Source organism: Anarrhichthys ocellatus, unplaced genomic scaffold, assembly GCF_004355925.1.
Source record: "Anarrhichthys ocellatus isolate YVR2014 unplaced genomic scaffold, GSC_Weel_1.0 scaffold100, whole genome shotgun sequence".
In the NCBI taxonomy this organism is placed as follows: domain Eukaryota; kingdom Metazoa; phylum Chordata; class Actinopteri; order Perciformes; family Anarhichadidae; genus Anarrhichthys; species Anarrhichthys ocellatus.
The window spans coordinates 161197-173624 of NW_022280130.1; the positions used below are offsets into that span (position 1 = coordinate 161197).

The 12428-nt window shown below is 41.1% G+C and overlaps 1 protein-coding gene across 2 annotated transcripts in view; it reads left to right on the top strand.

The window, feature by feature from the left end:
- bin2b (bridging integrator 2b) overlaps window positions 1–5689 on the top strand; it is an 11173-nt gene extending 5484 nt beyond the window's left edge. The window contains exons 6-12 of one of the 2 annotated variants that reach the window (XM_031875947.1): window positions 53–160; window positions 270–355; window positions 1270–1345; window positions 1525–1607; window positions 1790–2465; window positions 4089–4181; window positions 5225–5689. In XM_031875947.1, coding sequence (XP_031731807.1) covers window positions 53–160; window positions 270–355; window positions 1270–1345; window positions 1525–1607; window positions 1790–2465; window positions 4089–4181; window positions 5225–5338 — 1236 coding nt within the window. In that variant the 3' untranslated portion in view covers window positions 5339–5689. The remainder of the gene's footprint in view (window positions 1–52; window positions 161–269; window positions 356–1269; window positions 1346–1524; window positions 1608–1789; window positions 2466–4088; window positions 4182–5224) is intronic. The other variant, XM_031875948.1, reaches the window with a different exon arrangement.
- Window positions 5690–12428: the final 6739 nt, after the last annotated feature.

Sequence of the window (12428 nt, forward strand, 5' to 3'; positions counted from 1 at the left end):
TGTGTGTGTGTGTGTGTGTGTGTGTGTGTGTGTGTGTGTGTGTGTGTTTCAGGAACGCGTATCTAAACGCGGTCGCAAACTGGTGGACTACGATTCAGCGCGTCACCACCTGGAAGCGCTACAGAGTGCCAAGAAAAAGGATGAGGCCAAAATAGCAAAGGTAACATTAGTATTTCGCATGGCACAGAAATGCTGATGTGACACGAAGAGTGTTGGCTGATAATAATGGTTTCACCGGAAGTCATCTCATTTCGGATTCTCGTCAACAGGCGGAAGAAGAGTTCAACAAAACCCAGGGTGTCTTTGAGGAATTAAATAACGAGCTGAGGGAGGAGCTGCCTGTTCTCTATCAGAGGTATGGTTGAAATGAACACGGTCCTCTGGATAACACTCAGTGGAATCTCACAGGATGTTTTGGGTCATGATAAGAAAAGTAAAGGTAGAATATCAGTTAGAAGCTGACGTCCATATGTCCTGTTGGGTATTCCAGACTTACAAGACGTACCTTGGTTATTTGGAACATGCAATATGTGAGAGGTTTGTGCACATGTGAGAATAAGCAATTTATGTTTATTTGAATGTAGATGGAGGTTTTTAGGACTGTGTCCGGGTTTCACCTTTTTTTAAAAACCTTTCCTTCGGCTTTCAGATATTGACTAAGAGTAACTCTGAAAGCATGCTCATTCTTTACTATAAAATGTCATATTTAATTTATGCAGAAAATGGTATTTTACGCCACTAGTAACTTCCGTTGATACTCTTTGGTAAATTGGTATAGCTACAGGTTGCTACTGGGGAAAACCAAAGCGCTGTCATCTTCCTGTTTTGGTTGCGCAATGGTTGAAATGGAGCCTTCATTTTCCCTAGAGATCTACCCGGTGGCAGACAGAATTGTATAGTGAAAGTGAGGCTGATGGGGAACTATTCTAAATGGTATTATTCAAGTTGTGCAATCAACATTTACTTCATAAGGAAAGTTATAGCAAAGTCTATTGCCACTTTAATCTGAACAAAACGTGCAGAAACATTATTAACAGGACCTGTTGCACTATCCTTGACCAGAAGCTTTAAAAAACAGAAAATAAACTGCAAGTCGCATGTGTAAATGTGCATTTCAGGCCTGTAAAAATGTACAAATGGAATTAGTTCAAGCAGACGTTTTTCCAGAAGGTGCGTGCGACACCTTAACCGAGCTCCATTTGTAATCCACTCAAGAATGGTATGTGAATGAACCAAAATATAAACTGAGAGCTGTCTTTGTGTCTGTAGCCGGATAGGTTGCTATGTGACAGTGTTCCAAAACATATCAAACCTGAGAGATGTCTTCTATAAGGAAATGAGCGTGGTAAGATAAGACACTTCCTTTTGATTTCCTCACTCTCATACTTGTCATGTGAATTGCTTAAGTTTGTAAAAAAAAAAAAAAAACACCCTGAAAACTCCGTTCCAACTTGAAATAATGTTTACGGTGTGTAATTTGGGTTGCAAATTGGTTTGTGTGTTTATGTTGCAATTGTGTTGCAGCTGAACCATGAGCTGTACAATGTGATGAAGAAACTGGAGACTCAACACTCGGGAAAAGCCTTCATCATCAAGGGTCTGGACAGGTAGGGCACTGTGTTGCACATGTTTCCTCATCTGTGGTCTCACCTAGTGAGTAAATTACACAAGACTATCTATCCGCCATATTTTGGTTCAATATGAGTATTAATAAAAACTAGCTGTTTTCTGGCTGTTCAGGTAGATTTATAAAATGCTTTATGCATCTTGTTTTATCTTCTTCAAATAGCATGACAAGCAAGTCAAAGAAGCGAAAGTCCCTGGTTATCTCCAACCCCATCCCTTGCAATACAGCTTTCCCAACGGACCACATCTCCATCCACTCTTCCACCGAAAATGGAAAAGACGGCGAGCCCTCTTCGCCCGTCCAACGAACTCAAAGCACCTCAGAGGAAACCGGCTTGCCAGAAGAAAGCAGCGCCTCATCCAAAGACGTCAACTCGTCGGACTCCGATCTCAGCTCCAGCGGCACCAACACGCCCCACAGGCAGTCGGTGTCCTACAATGAGACCAGCAACCGGTGTACAGGGAGTCAAAGTCCGGAGGAGGTGGAGGCAGAAGCCGACCTGTTTACGAACCAATCCGATGACTCCATGGCAGGTGTGCCAAAGTCAGAGGCTGCAAGTCAGGAAGTGTCCAATCCCTGTGATTCTGCAGATATCGCCCTGCAGAGTCCAGAGCAGGAGAATGTGAGTGACCCAACATCCGAGAGTCCAGAGCAGAATGTGAGTGACCCAACATCAGAGGAGGCAGGGCCAAAACCTGCACCGGTCCCCGCCCCTCGCATCTCCTTCCGCTGCACAGATAGACCCGTGCTCTTAGTCACTAAGAAGCAGGATGAAGAATTGGTCCAACAGCAGACCGAGGACTCCAGTTCCCACAATCCACCAGGCTTCCTTTACAAGGTACATAACTGTGATTTAAAAGGGTACTCACCAATTTAGCATTGCACTGCAATAATGTTTTCTGACTGAGGACCAAAATCTGAGACTTTGTCTTTTTTATTCAATACATTCTTATTCCTTGTCAAAAGCTGCCTACATTGCCCACAATGCAATATGCTCACTTCTCTCTAACTCCAAATCTCCCAGATCATTTTACATTTACAAAGTCGTAGTTTGTACAACTTTTTTTTTTTTTTTTTTTTTTTCATAATGCAGTGGTAGGCTACTCCCCAAGACCTGTAGACACACTGATGTATGAAACTGGTGGAGTTCCCCTTTAAGTACAGAGCTGGAGTTTGTGTGTTAGCTTAGTGTAAAGACTGGACATGGGGTAAATGGCTAGCCTGGCTAAAGTTTAAAATGAAACCTACTAGCAGCTTTTTTAAAGCTCACTAATGAACATATTGTATCTCATTTCTTTGATCCAAACACAAACAGAAATGTAAAAACAAGATGCTACATCTTTAGGATATAGCGAGGTTTGGCTTGTTCCCCTCTACCTCTAGTTTTTTTGTTAAGCTAACATGAGATTGATATTGACTTTCTCAGCTCCCCCTTTTTTAAAGGAAACAAACAAGTATATTTCCCATTGACCACACGTGACAATTGCAGTTTAAGGTTGTGTAACAGTGGCACAAGTAGAGAGAAGAGTAGTGAAGTTAGCGGACTGATTCACACAGTGACGCACAAATAGCTGGCTAAAGTTTGCTAGCTAACATTAGCCACCAAAAGCTCCTGGTAATTTCTTGTCTTAAAAGGAGTACTCCATCAATTTAGCATTTCTCTCATATAACAATGTCTGACTAAGGACCAAAATCAAAGAGATTTCAAAGTGAGGCCATGTAACTTCTGATAAACGGTGACCATGAGTAACAATTGCTGTAACAACAGCACAAGTAGAGAGACGAGTCACACAGGTTAGGTAGCTAACATTAGCCACCAGAAGCTGCTGGTGATTCCAAAGCAAGGAGCTGGGAACTCCCCTGAATGTGTTTTATTGAGCAACAGTGTGTTTTATCGTAATGAGTTCAACTTTTCATTCGTCAGATGAAACGTGTTATTTCCTCTTTTTTTTTTTTTTTAAAGAAAAAGTTGCTTAGTCTCACTTCAACAGACTCACTAATAATTGTTTACATAATTGGACTAGCATAGATTTTTGAAAACATTATATGATTTCAAGTTAATTCAATGACGTTCAAAGTTGTTTACAGGCTGAGAAAACATGAAAACGCACTATGCCATTGTAGTATACACATTAATACTTAATATAAAGAATTTTGCCTCCACTTTGATACAAAGTAGGTGAAGAGCATTCCCTTTGTGGTCGCTCACAATGTTTAAAACAGCTTTGTGCTGAAAAAATAGTCCCTATGAAAACTGTTGCCAGTGTGTTCTCTGCGTGTTTATAGGCCTTATATATCCAAATTATCAGAGACCATGAGTCTGTAAAGAGACAAATCTGTGAGCACCACAAACGGAATATGTTTACCTCCAACACATCTCAGACATCTCCAAACCTGCAACTGTTATTTACTAATTTAGGTGAACTGACCTTTTTAAAGTGAACTAATTGTTTTACACCAGGGGGTGGCGGTAGAGAGCCATGCAGCGTCCGAAGACGGCCTGCTCCAGTTTGAACAGGGAGATGTTATCCTGGTGCTTGCTGACACTCAAGAGGTTTGTGTGCGTTCTTGTGTACTCTTGTTTAGCAACTCCAGACAAAGAAGATTACATATTTTCCTGTCAAAGTCATGCAAGTATGCATCCTGCTGGTGATTTACTTTTCATCACATCTGTTCTTTTTGAGTGATGACTTCCTGTGGGTAGCGGCCAGTGGTAGCATCGCACTGAGTTATTAAAATGGAGTCTGACAGCAGGAAATGTTTCAAATGTCTAAAATAAAAAAATATCTCTACTAAACATCAGGAGCCATATTCACAAAATATCCCAAATCGAAACAATCCAATAACACCGAAGATGGCGAAAGATATTCCAAGTTCACCATCTAATGCCAATGGCAGTGATGGTGAACTTGGAATATCTGAGCTGTGAGTTATTCATTTGTATTGGACAATAGTTTGGCACTAAATCACCAAATGAAATAAATGAATAACGCTGCTTTCATGGCCATCGACAGATTAGCTGCAGAAATAAGTGCTCCCCATCAAAGCACTGCCAAAAACCCAATTTAACATTGTTTCATGTATAAAATCATTTTTTTAAATGTATTAAACTAAATGGATTACATTTGTATATAAAATTTGTAAGGCAAGTTGTATACATTGAATTGAATTACACGTTTATTTTGATTTATAATTAAATCAATTCAACAAGAGACATTAAAGTTTATTTTTATTTAATTTATGTTATTTGGTTTACAATTTAATGTCAACATTTTTAAATCTAATCTGATCCAATAGAGTTATTTTTCATGCTCTTATGTATCAACGAACATTTCCCACTGACACAGACCAGTCACATCCTTAGCTCAGGAGTCCTCTCTGTCTCTCAGCAGCTTTGTCAATGCCTGTTAAGAGGACACTCTTAGCCAGGGACTTAAAGTACCATTCAGAGTCCTAATGGTTAGAAAATGAAGTGAATACAACCCAAGATTTCATTGTCGGCCCCTTAGAAAGCAGGAAATCGCAGCAAAAGTAAGCCCTCGCTCAAAAAGCATCGGATCAGAGGGTGGATTTGTTTCTAATGTGCGTGTCTCGCAGCAGGAAGGCCTGGTGAAGGGGATCAGGGAGGAGAGCTGGAACCAGCACAGGGATCTACAAAATCACTCTGGGATCTTCTCGGAAAAACTCCTCCAGCCGGTTCAGGCAGAGTGAGGCAATAGTCACTCCTCAGTCTGTAATACTTTCTTCTTCCATCGAGCAGTTGGTGACTCACTCACTCACTCACTCTCTCTCGCTCTCTCGCTCTCAGGGAGTGAACCCATATGTTGTGGGTGCAGAAGCTGTGCAAACAGATGAGCACAAGTCCCACGTGGGAACTCACATGCTCTGATGTTGCAACTTTGGAAGGAAAAGAACATTTTGCAAGAGATGTTTGGATTGTTAAATGTTTCAGTATTTTTGTTCTTATTGCTATTTTTTAAAAGTCTTTCTGTGAAACCAAAAATTTTTGTACTGATGCTGTGATCTTCTGTAAAATGTCCTAATAAAGTTATATATATATAAAAGAGAGAAGGATGTCGTTCTTGTTTGAAATTCTGCAGTCGAACATGGCAAATGCCGTTTATTCTGTTGACGTGGGAATGACCAATTTAAGAGAGGCGGGTAAGCTACAGCAGGTACAGAAAATGTGATTTGCATGTTGTAAATACAGGACGTTGTTGCTGCAATACTGCAGATAAACAGCTTGAGAAAGGACTGCAGTGATTCACCTCAATGGAATGTGTAAAATATTGTTAGGACCTGGAAACTGAGAGACCCTGACTGATTGACTGTGAGGAGTTTATGGAAGAAAGGTCTGTCTTTTATAAAAATACAAAAAACACTCGGAGCAGGGACTTACTGCGAGTTTGGCAGCTTCACTGCGTGGAAATGGGAAGTGTTGGAGATTCTACACAGCAGCAGACTATACACAGACTCAGGTTTTCAGACTGATTGCTGTGATTGACTGGTTGGGTGTAGGCTTGGGTTGAGGTGCGGTTATAGTTGCCGTCAAGCAGCTGGGACTGTCAACACGGCAGTATCGCACACTTGGTCTGAAAATGAGACTTAAAAAAGATTAAACTTCTATTGCTGTGGTGTTTACAACGCTGGGCTTTTGAGTGAACAGCATGCAGGGTGCCGGAGCGTTCCTTTACCTCAAAGATAAATAACATGGCGTACATAACTGTCATTGCAGGTTATTGTAATTCAAAGGCATCTCTTTCAAGCTTTATTCACCAAAACCAAACTTTTGGCAACAAAAAGTAGGTGTTAAAAGTTGTAGTTCATTGCTGTTCTGGAAAGTAATCAATTTCCTTAAATAGCTAGCGTCTACAGCTATGCTAACCGGTCTGTGAGGCTGTAGAGGCACAGCAGAGCTATATGCTCAACTAATGTGGGACATTAAACAGTTTTCTGTGGTCATTCCACTTAGTCAAAACCAAATGGTGATTGTTTGTTGTTATAGTGAGGTCACACTTTCACGCTCACCATAGTGTCCCAGGCAAGTCGGTTTATACGCAAGTGTTTTACATGGTACACATAATAATGGCCGCAGCTCTGACCATCCTGCTACGTGGATTTTAATGGGAATGACGATGCTAACAGTGCTAACGTCAAGCTGGTATAACATCCACCATCTTCACCATCATATTTTAGCATGTTGGAATGCTATTCCTAACATCTGCTAATTGGAAATGTCAGTGGTTTAACAAGTATTTAGTTGTAAACCAAAGTACTGGACGAATTCGAATTTTAGTCTGATGATAAATTCATTCAAAACCACAAATGTGAAAGTCATGGTGGCCCTCTGGGAAATTCAGCTAATAAACCAAAGTCATAAGAGTTCATTCTCTGGGCACCATAAACATCTGTACCAAATTTCTCGACAATCCATCCAGTGGGCATTGAGATATTTCTGTCTGGGGCGACTGTGGCTCAGAAGTTGGAGCGAGTCACCCCTCAATCCCTTGCTCATCTAATCATGTCAGTGCGTCCTTGGGCAAGACACCTACCCCCAAATTGGTGTGAATGACGCATTGTAAAAGTGCTTTGAGTAATCAGAAGACTAGAAAGGCGCTATACAAGTATAAATCCATCCAGTGGTGACCAAAGTCATTGCCATCCTTTGAGCCATGTGGCTTGCAATTTAAGCCTTCTGCTCTGGACCATTCGATAGAGGGATTAGATTGACCCTTTACATACATTCAGTATCTATCTTCTGTGAAACGAGCACTTAGATTAGCTATTCACATTGTGTGGCTGATTGGGAGAAGTTAATGTCTATGGGCATTGTAAGAGCCACCAACAGCTATTTGCTGATTAAACAAACCTGTTTCAGCGCAGTCGACAGCAGCTTCTGATCATGTGACACGATCTCAATCAGCAGATTATCGAGCGTCAAAGTTCATCCAGCTAAAAAAAACATCTCAAATTCCATGAAAACTAGGGAACTAAGATAACGGGATATGATTGAAAGTGCTTTAGAAAAAACAAACCACCAGCTGCTATTTTTTTAAGAATGAACCTTTGAACCTCAAATTTTCATCACATTCTCATTCACTGATGGATATTTCTGCATAGAAAATGTTGAGGAAGCAAGGTGCAGGCAACTCTATACCAGTGATGTTGTTCGTGACCTCCGGTGATCAACGAGGTCCTGAAAAGGTGAGGTAATTGGTAACTTTAATGCAATAGCTGGGGTCGATGGCTTGGAGGCAGGAATAAAGGTTGGAGCAAAGGGTGCCTGGGATCTCTTCTGTTCCAGATGAGAATGTACTGCAGCTTGACTCCTTCAAAGTCTCTCTTATTGGAGTAAACCTTCATTCTGCACCATTCCTGCTTCATGAAATCACCGCAGTGACAAAGGGACTTAGTGTAATACTGGCCCGACTCCTCTCTTCGCCCCGGATTCCTGGAAGATGAGCATGAGTCAAAGCATCAGTTCAAGTCGCAAAATTTACGTTTTCTTTTTTTTTGTGTGTGTGTGTGTGTGTGATTATCTTATGAAATAACATCTGGATAGGAAGTGATTCACAACTTACAGGACCTCTGATTCACAGCTGTTTTTTTCCAATGATCGTCCTCTGGGACGTTTTCCTGAACACAATCTGAAGATGTTTACAACAACCACTAGCTCTTTTAACTCACAGGAAGCCTTTTCAGGTGGATGTTGGCATGGCTACTGTTTGATAGCAGCAGCTGAGGCTTTTACATTTCTAAAATAAAACAACTAGACAAATGAAGTATTTACAGTGTATTCGAGCATACTCTGATCCAAACTTCCTTGACAAAAAAAATGATCTGGTTTCATTCTTTCTGTCGCGGTGAAAATGTGCCAGTAGCTGAGGGATTGACGGAGCAGACATTAGTGTAGACGGAATCTCAGTGGAATATCTTTCATGCAACCAGTGGGAATACTCAGCGAAAGATCAGGACAGGGGCAACCGCACACAAGACTCCCCTTTTTGTTAAAAATCCAACAGTAACTGAGATTGTGTTATTTATAGAGTTGCTCCGTCACCGAGAGGTTCATATTGGAAGGCTCCGGGCTGTGCTCCAATGTGAATATAACGCATTGTTACTTTATCAACGAGGGGCCTTGATCCAGCACGAGGCGCGTTTCGTCTCCGCGGGCCTCGTGCTGCTCTGCTTGTTTGCGGTGCGAGTTTTCCTCGCGGCTTCCTCTGGGGAGCAGGCGCACAGGTTACACGGGGCTAACTGCTGCATTAGCCCGGGGGGCCGTTAAGAAGTAGCGTTGTGTTGACGTGGCAGACGATAGATAAACTCGGAAGAGGTCCCCTGGAGGGCTATGGAGTTTCAACTACATTCCTCCCCAGCAGAACTTTCGCTTTACGGAAATGCATATCTTACCAATTCTAGGGTGCACGCTCATACTGCTGTGTATGTATGAATATTTTCAGCAAAATGAAAAATCCACCCAAACTTTGACTGTCTGCATAGAGCGTGCGCTTTCAGAAAGCTAAAGGATTGCAGAAACATTGGTATGAGTCATGTGAAAAACCATGAATGGATGAGAAAGTTACTCCCTGGGGAAATGTTTAATCTGAATGTCTTCCTGTAACTATACTCGTTTTCCCTCTTTCCCAAAGGAAGATAAGGGGTCAGGGAAAGGTCAGAGGTCATGCTCAGCAACACAAAAACCTCCACCGTGGAGGTCCAGTAGGGTGGATGCGTGTGGACAGGAATTTGATCAAAGGTCCTTCAGTCTAATAACAGTCGTCCAACCTACAACACCACCTCCCTGCACGTTGTGCGTGTATTCTGCTGTCTTTGAAGGTACAACCTTTAAGAAGCAGCCACATGCTCCAAACAAATATTAGGCAGAATTTCACTTCTACAACTGGGTCCATACAATCTAAATTTAGTCATGAGTTATAACACCTACCGACTCATAGAAGGGCAAAAATACATAGAAACAAGTGCAATTCAAAGTGCTTTACAAATGAATGACAAGACGAAAACAAGACGGAAATGGAGAGACGATGAGATTAATGTACACAAAATCAAGAAAAAATAACTGAATAAATATATAATTGATAAAACAACAAAATACAAAACTAAATTAAAGCTGCGAGCAGCGATGAACGGGCCCTCGCAATCTGCAGTGCGTCGAGGGTGACGGCGGGACTCCGGCCTGCGCGTCCGAGAACGTCCGCGACCGTCCGCGACCGTCGGAAGGCGCGTCCGCGAGCGAGACGTTTTTAATCCCGCGTGGACCGCCTGATGCCGGAAATGATGCTTTGCAAATAGTCCGATGCTTCCTGTATCCGCTGCCTGGCGCTACAGAACACGTGCAAACATGCATCATGTAGCTCTGTGTCAAATGTAAACCACATTGTGTAAAAGTCATATAAATCGGAGGTGTTTATCACAAAATCCAGATTTCCTTTGGCCAGCAGTGAGCAGCTGTGAGTATTAGTGGAAATTAGCTCGTAAACATCCTCAGGCCATGAGTGTTATCAAGCATGAGAAGTTTGGGACCGTTTGGAACAAGTCCAGCTGAGTTACATCAGACATTTCCTTTAGCCAGTAGGCTTTGCGGGTTTACTGTAGCGCCCCCTAGTGGTCGAATGCAAAACAATTCTCAGGGTATGTTACTGGATGTGATGTGCACATATGCTGAATATTTTGGGAATTTAGAACAAATGGTTGAGAAGTTATGTGTATTGATATTTTGCCACGCACCTAAGAAGTGTATTGGTCCATATCTTGTAAACACAAAGATATCAAAAAGATTTTGATAACTTTTGATGATCTAGATCCACTTATGATCCACAGCAAATTTTGTAGAAATCGGAGCCAGCGTGTAGGAGTTCGCAAAAATGTGTTTTTTTCCCACTAAATTCAAAATAGCTGACTTCCGGTTGGGTTTAGAGCTTAGAGCGCCCGGGGCTTTTTTGTCAGTCTACATGTGATACATCTGTTTACCAAATGTTATACATCTAAATTTTATATATAGATAGTGAAACGTACTGCGAGGGCTGCATCGTCGAAATATTGTATAAATTCATACAAAATTGAAAATGGCAGACTTCCGGTAGGGTTTAGAGCATGGTCCAAGAGACTTATTTTTACGTGTCCATAGGATACATGTGCCTACCAAGTTTCATACATGTAGCCAAAACGTAGCGCTGGGGCTGCTCTTTTGAAATATTGTAGGGGGCGCTATAGAGGCAATTTAAAAAGGCCAATAAAGAAAATCATATAAACTATTTCTTCCAATGACCTGTGACATATGTACAAAGTTCCATGAGTTTTTGAGTATCCCAACCCACTAAACCATCAGCTTAATTTTTCATGGCAAACTATGCGTCGCCACGGCAACAGCGTGGAACGAAAACTCACAATATTCATGGCGATTTATCATCAATGTCTTAAGGCTATCCTTATCAAATTTGAGACTCATCAGATCAGCTGGCTAGGAGGAATAAATAAAAGTATAAAATATGACATTTCCTTTAGCCAGTAGGCGGCGCTATGAGTTATTGAAATATTTTCAATTGAAGTATGTTTAGGCATGAAGTAGCATCATGCATAAGAAGTTTTGTGCGAATTGGATAATGTACCTTGGAGTTATAACAACTTCTTTTTTCATAAACAATGAGGCAAAATGGCCGCCATGCCACGTCAAGGTTCTTTGATGAAAACTCTCGATTTTGATAACTTTTAATCACAAAGGTCTTAAGAGCATCCTGACTAAAGTAGAAGTTGATCGCTTAAAATCTCTAGGAGGAGTTCGTTAAAGTGCGAAGGCTGAAATCTGCAAAAAGTGACAAAAAGCACAACTTCGAGAGTTTACTGTAGCACCCCATAGTTGTTGAATGCAAAATAAATCTCAGGGTATGTTAGAGGATGCAATGTGCACATATGCTGAAAATCTGGTAATTTTAGGACAAACGGTTGAGAAGTTATATGTATTGATATTAAGCCACGTCCCTAAGAAGTTTATTGGTACATATCTTGTAAACGAAAAGAGATATCAAAAAGCTTTTGATCGCCGGTCCGACTTGTAGGGGGCGCTAGAGAGCCATTTCTTAACACAGAAAGATGCATTCTTTTTCAGATGATTATATTCACCAGGCCTGACAAGTCCCCAAATTTGGTGAGTTTTCATGCATGGCAAGTCCTCCAACCATGCGTACGTTTACCCAAATGGGTACAATATCAATAGGGCCTTCGCGGCCCGACGTCGGTAGCTCGGGCCCTAATTAAATGATCATGGTAAAAACAATACGTTAAGGTAAAATTATGAATAAATACTAAAACCATAGCATAAAAGCACCTAAGACACTGTGTAAAATCAGACTTCTGTGTGTTTGGAGCACTAACTTGGGCCTCTATGGTCCTTTCTTTATTGTATATTGGTGAAGCAATGTGACAAAATAAAATATATTTCGTGACAAAAACATAAAAGACAGACATAAAGAGAGAAAATAACATGAAGCAGTTAGAATGAGGTACGTAATGAAACAATAAGAGTCCGGGAGTATAGATTAGATCTAGATTGGATTACGTAAAGTGTGTGTGGAAATGTGTCTGTGTGCATGTTTGGATGTTTGTATGAGAGGCAATGTTCTTCGTGTTAACTTATCCTGGACAGGTTAGTCTGTGGAGTGAGGAGTAGTCTATATGGGATGTGTGGTGGAGAGATGAAAGACGTAGTTAGTTTGTTGCAGTAGTAATAAATATATGCTGTAACAATGCTGTAAGAATTATAATAAAATAATAGTAATAATGATAA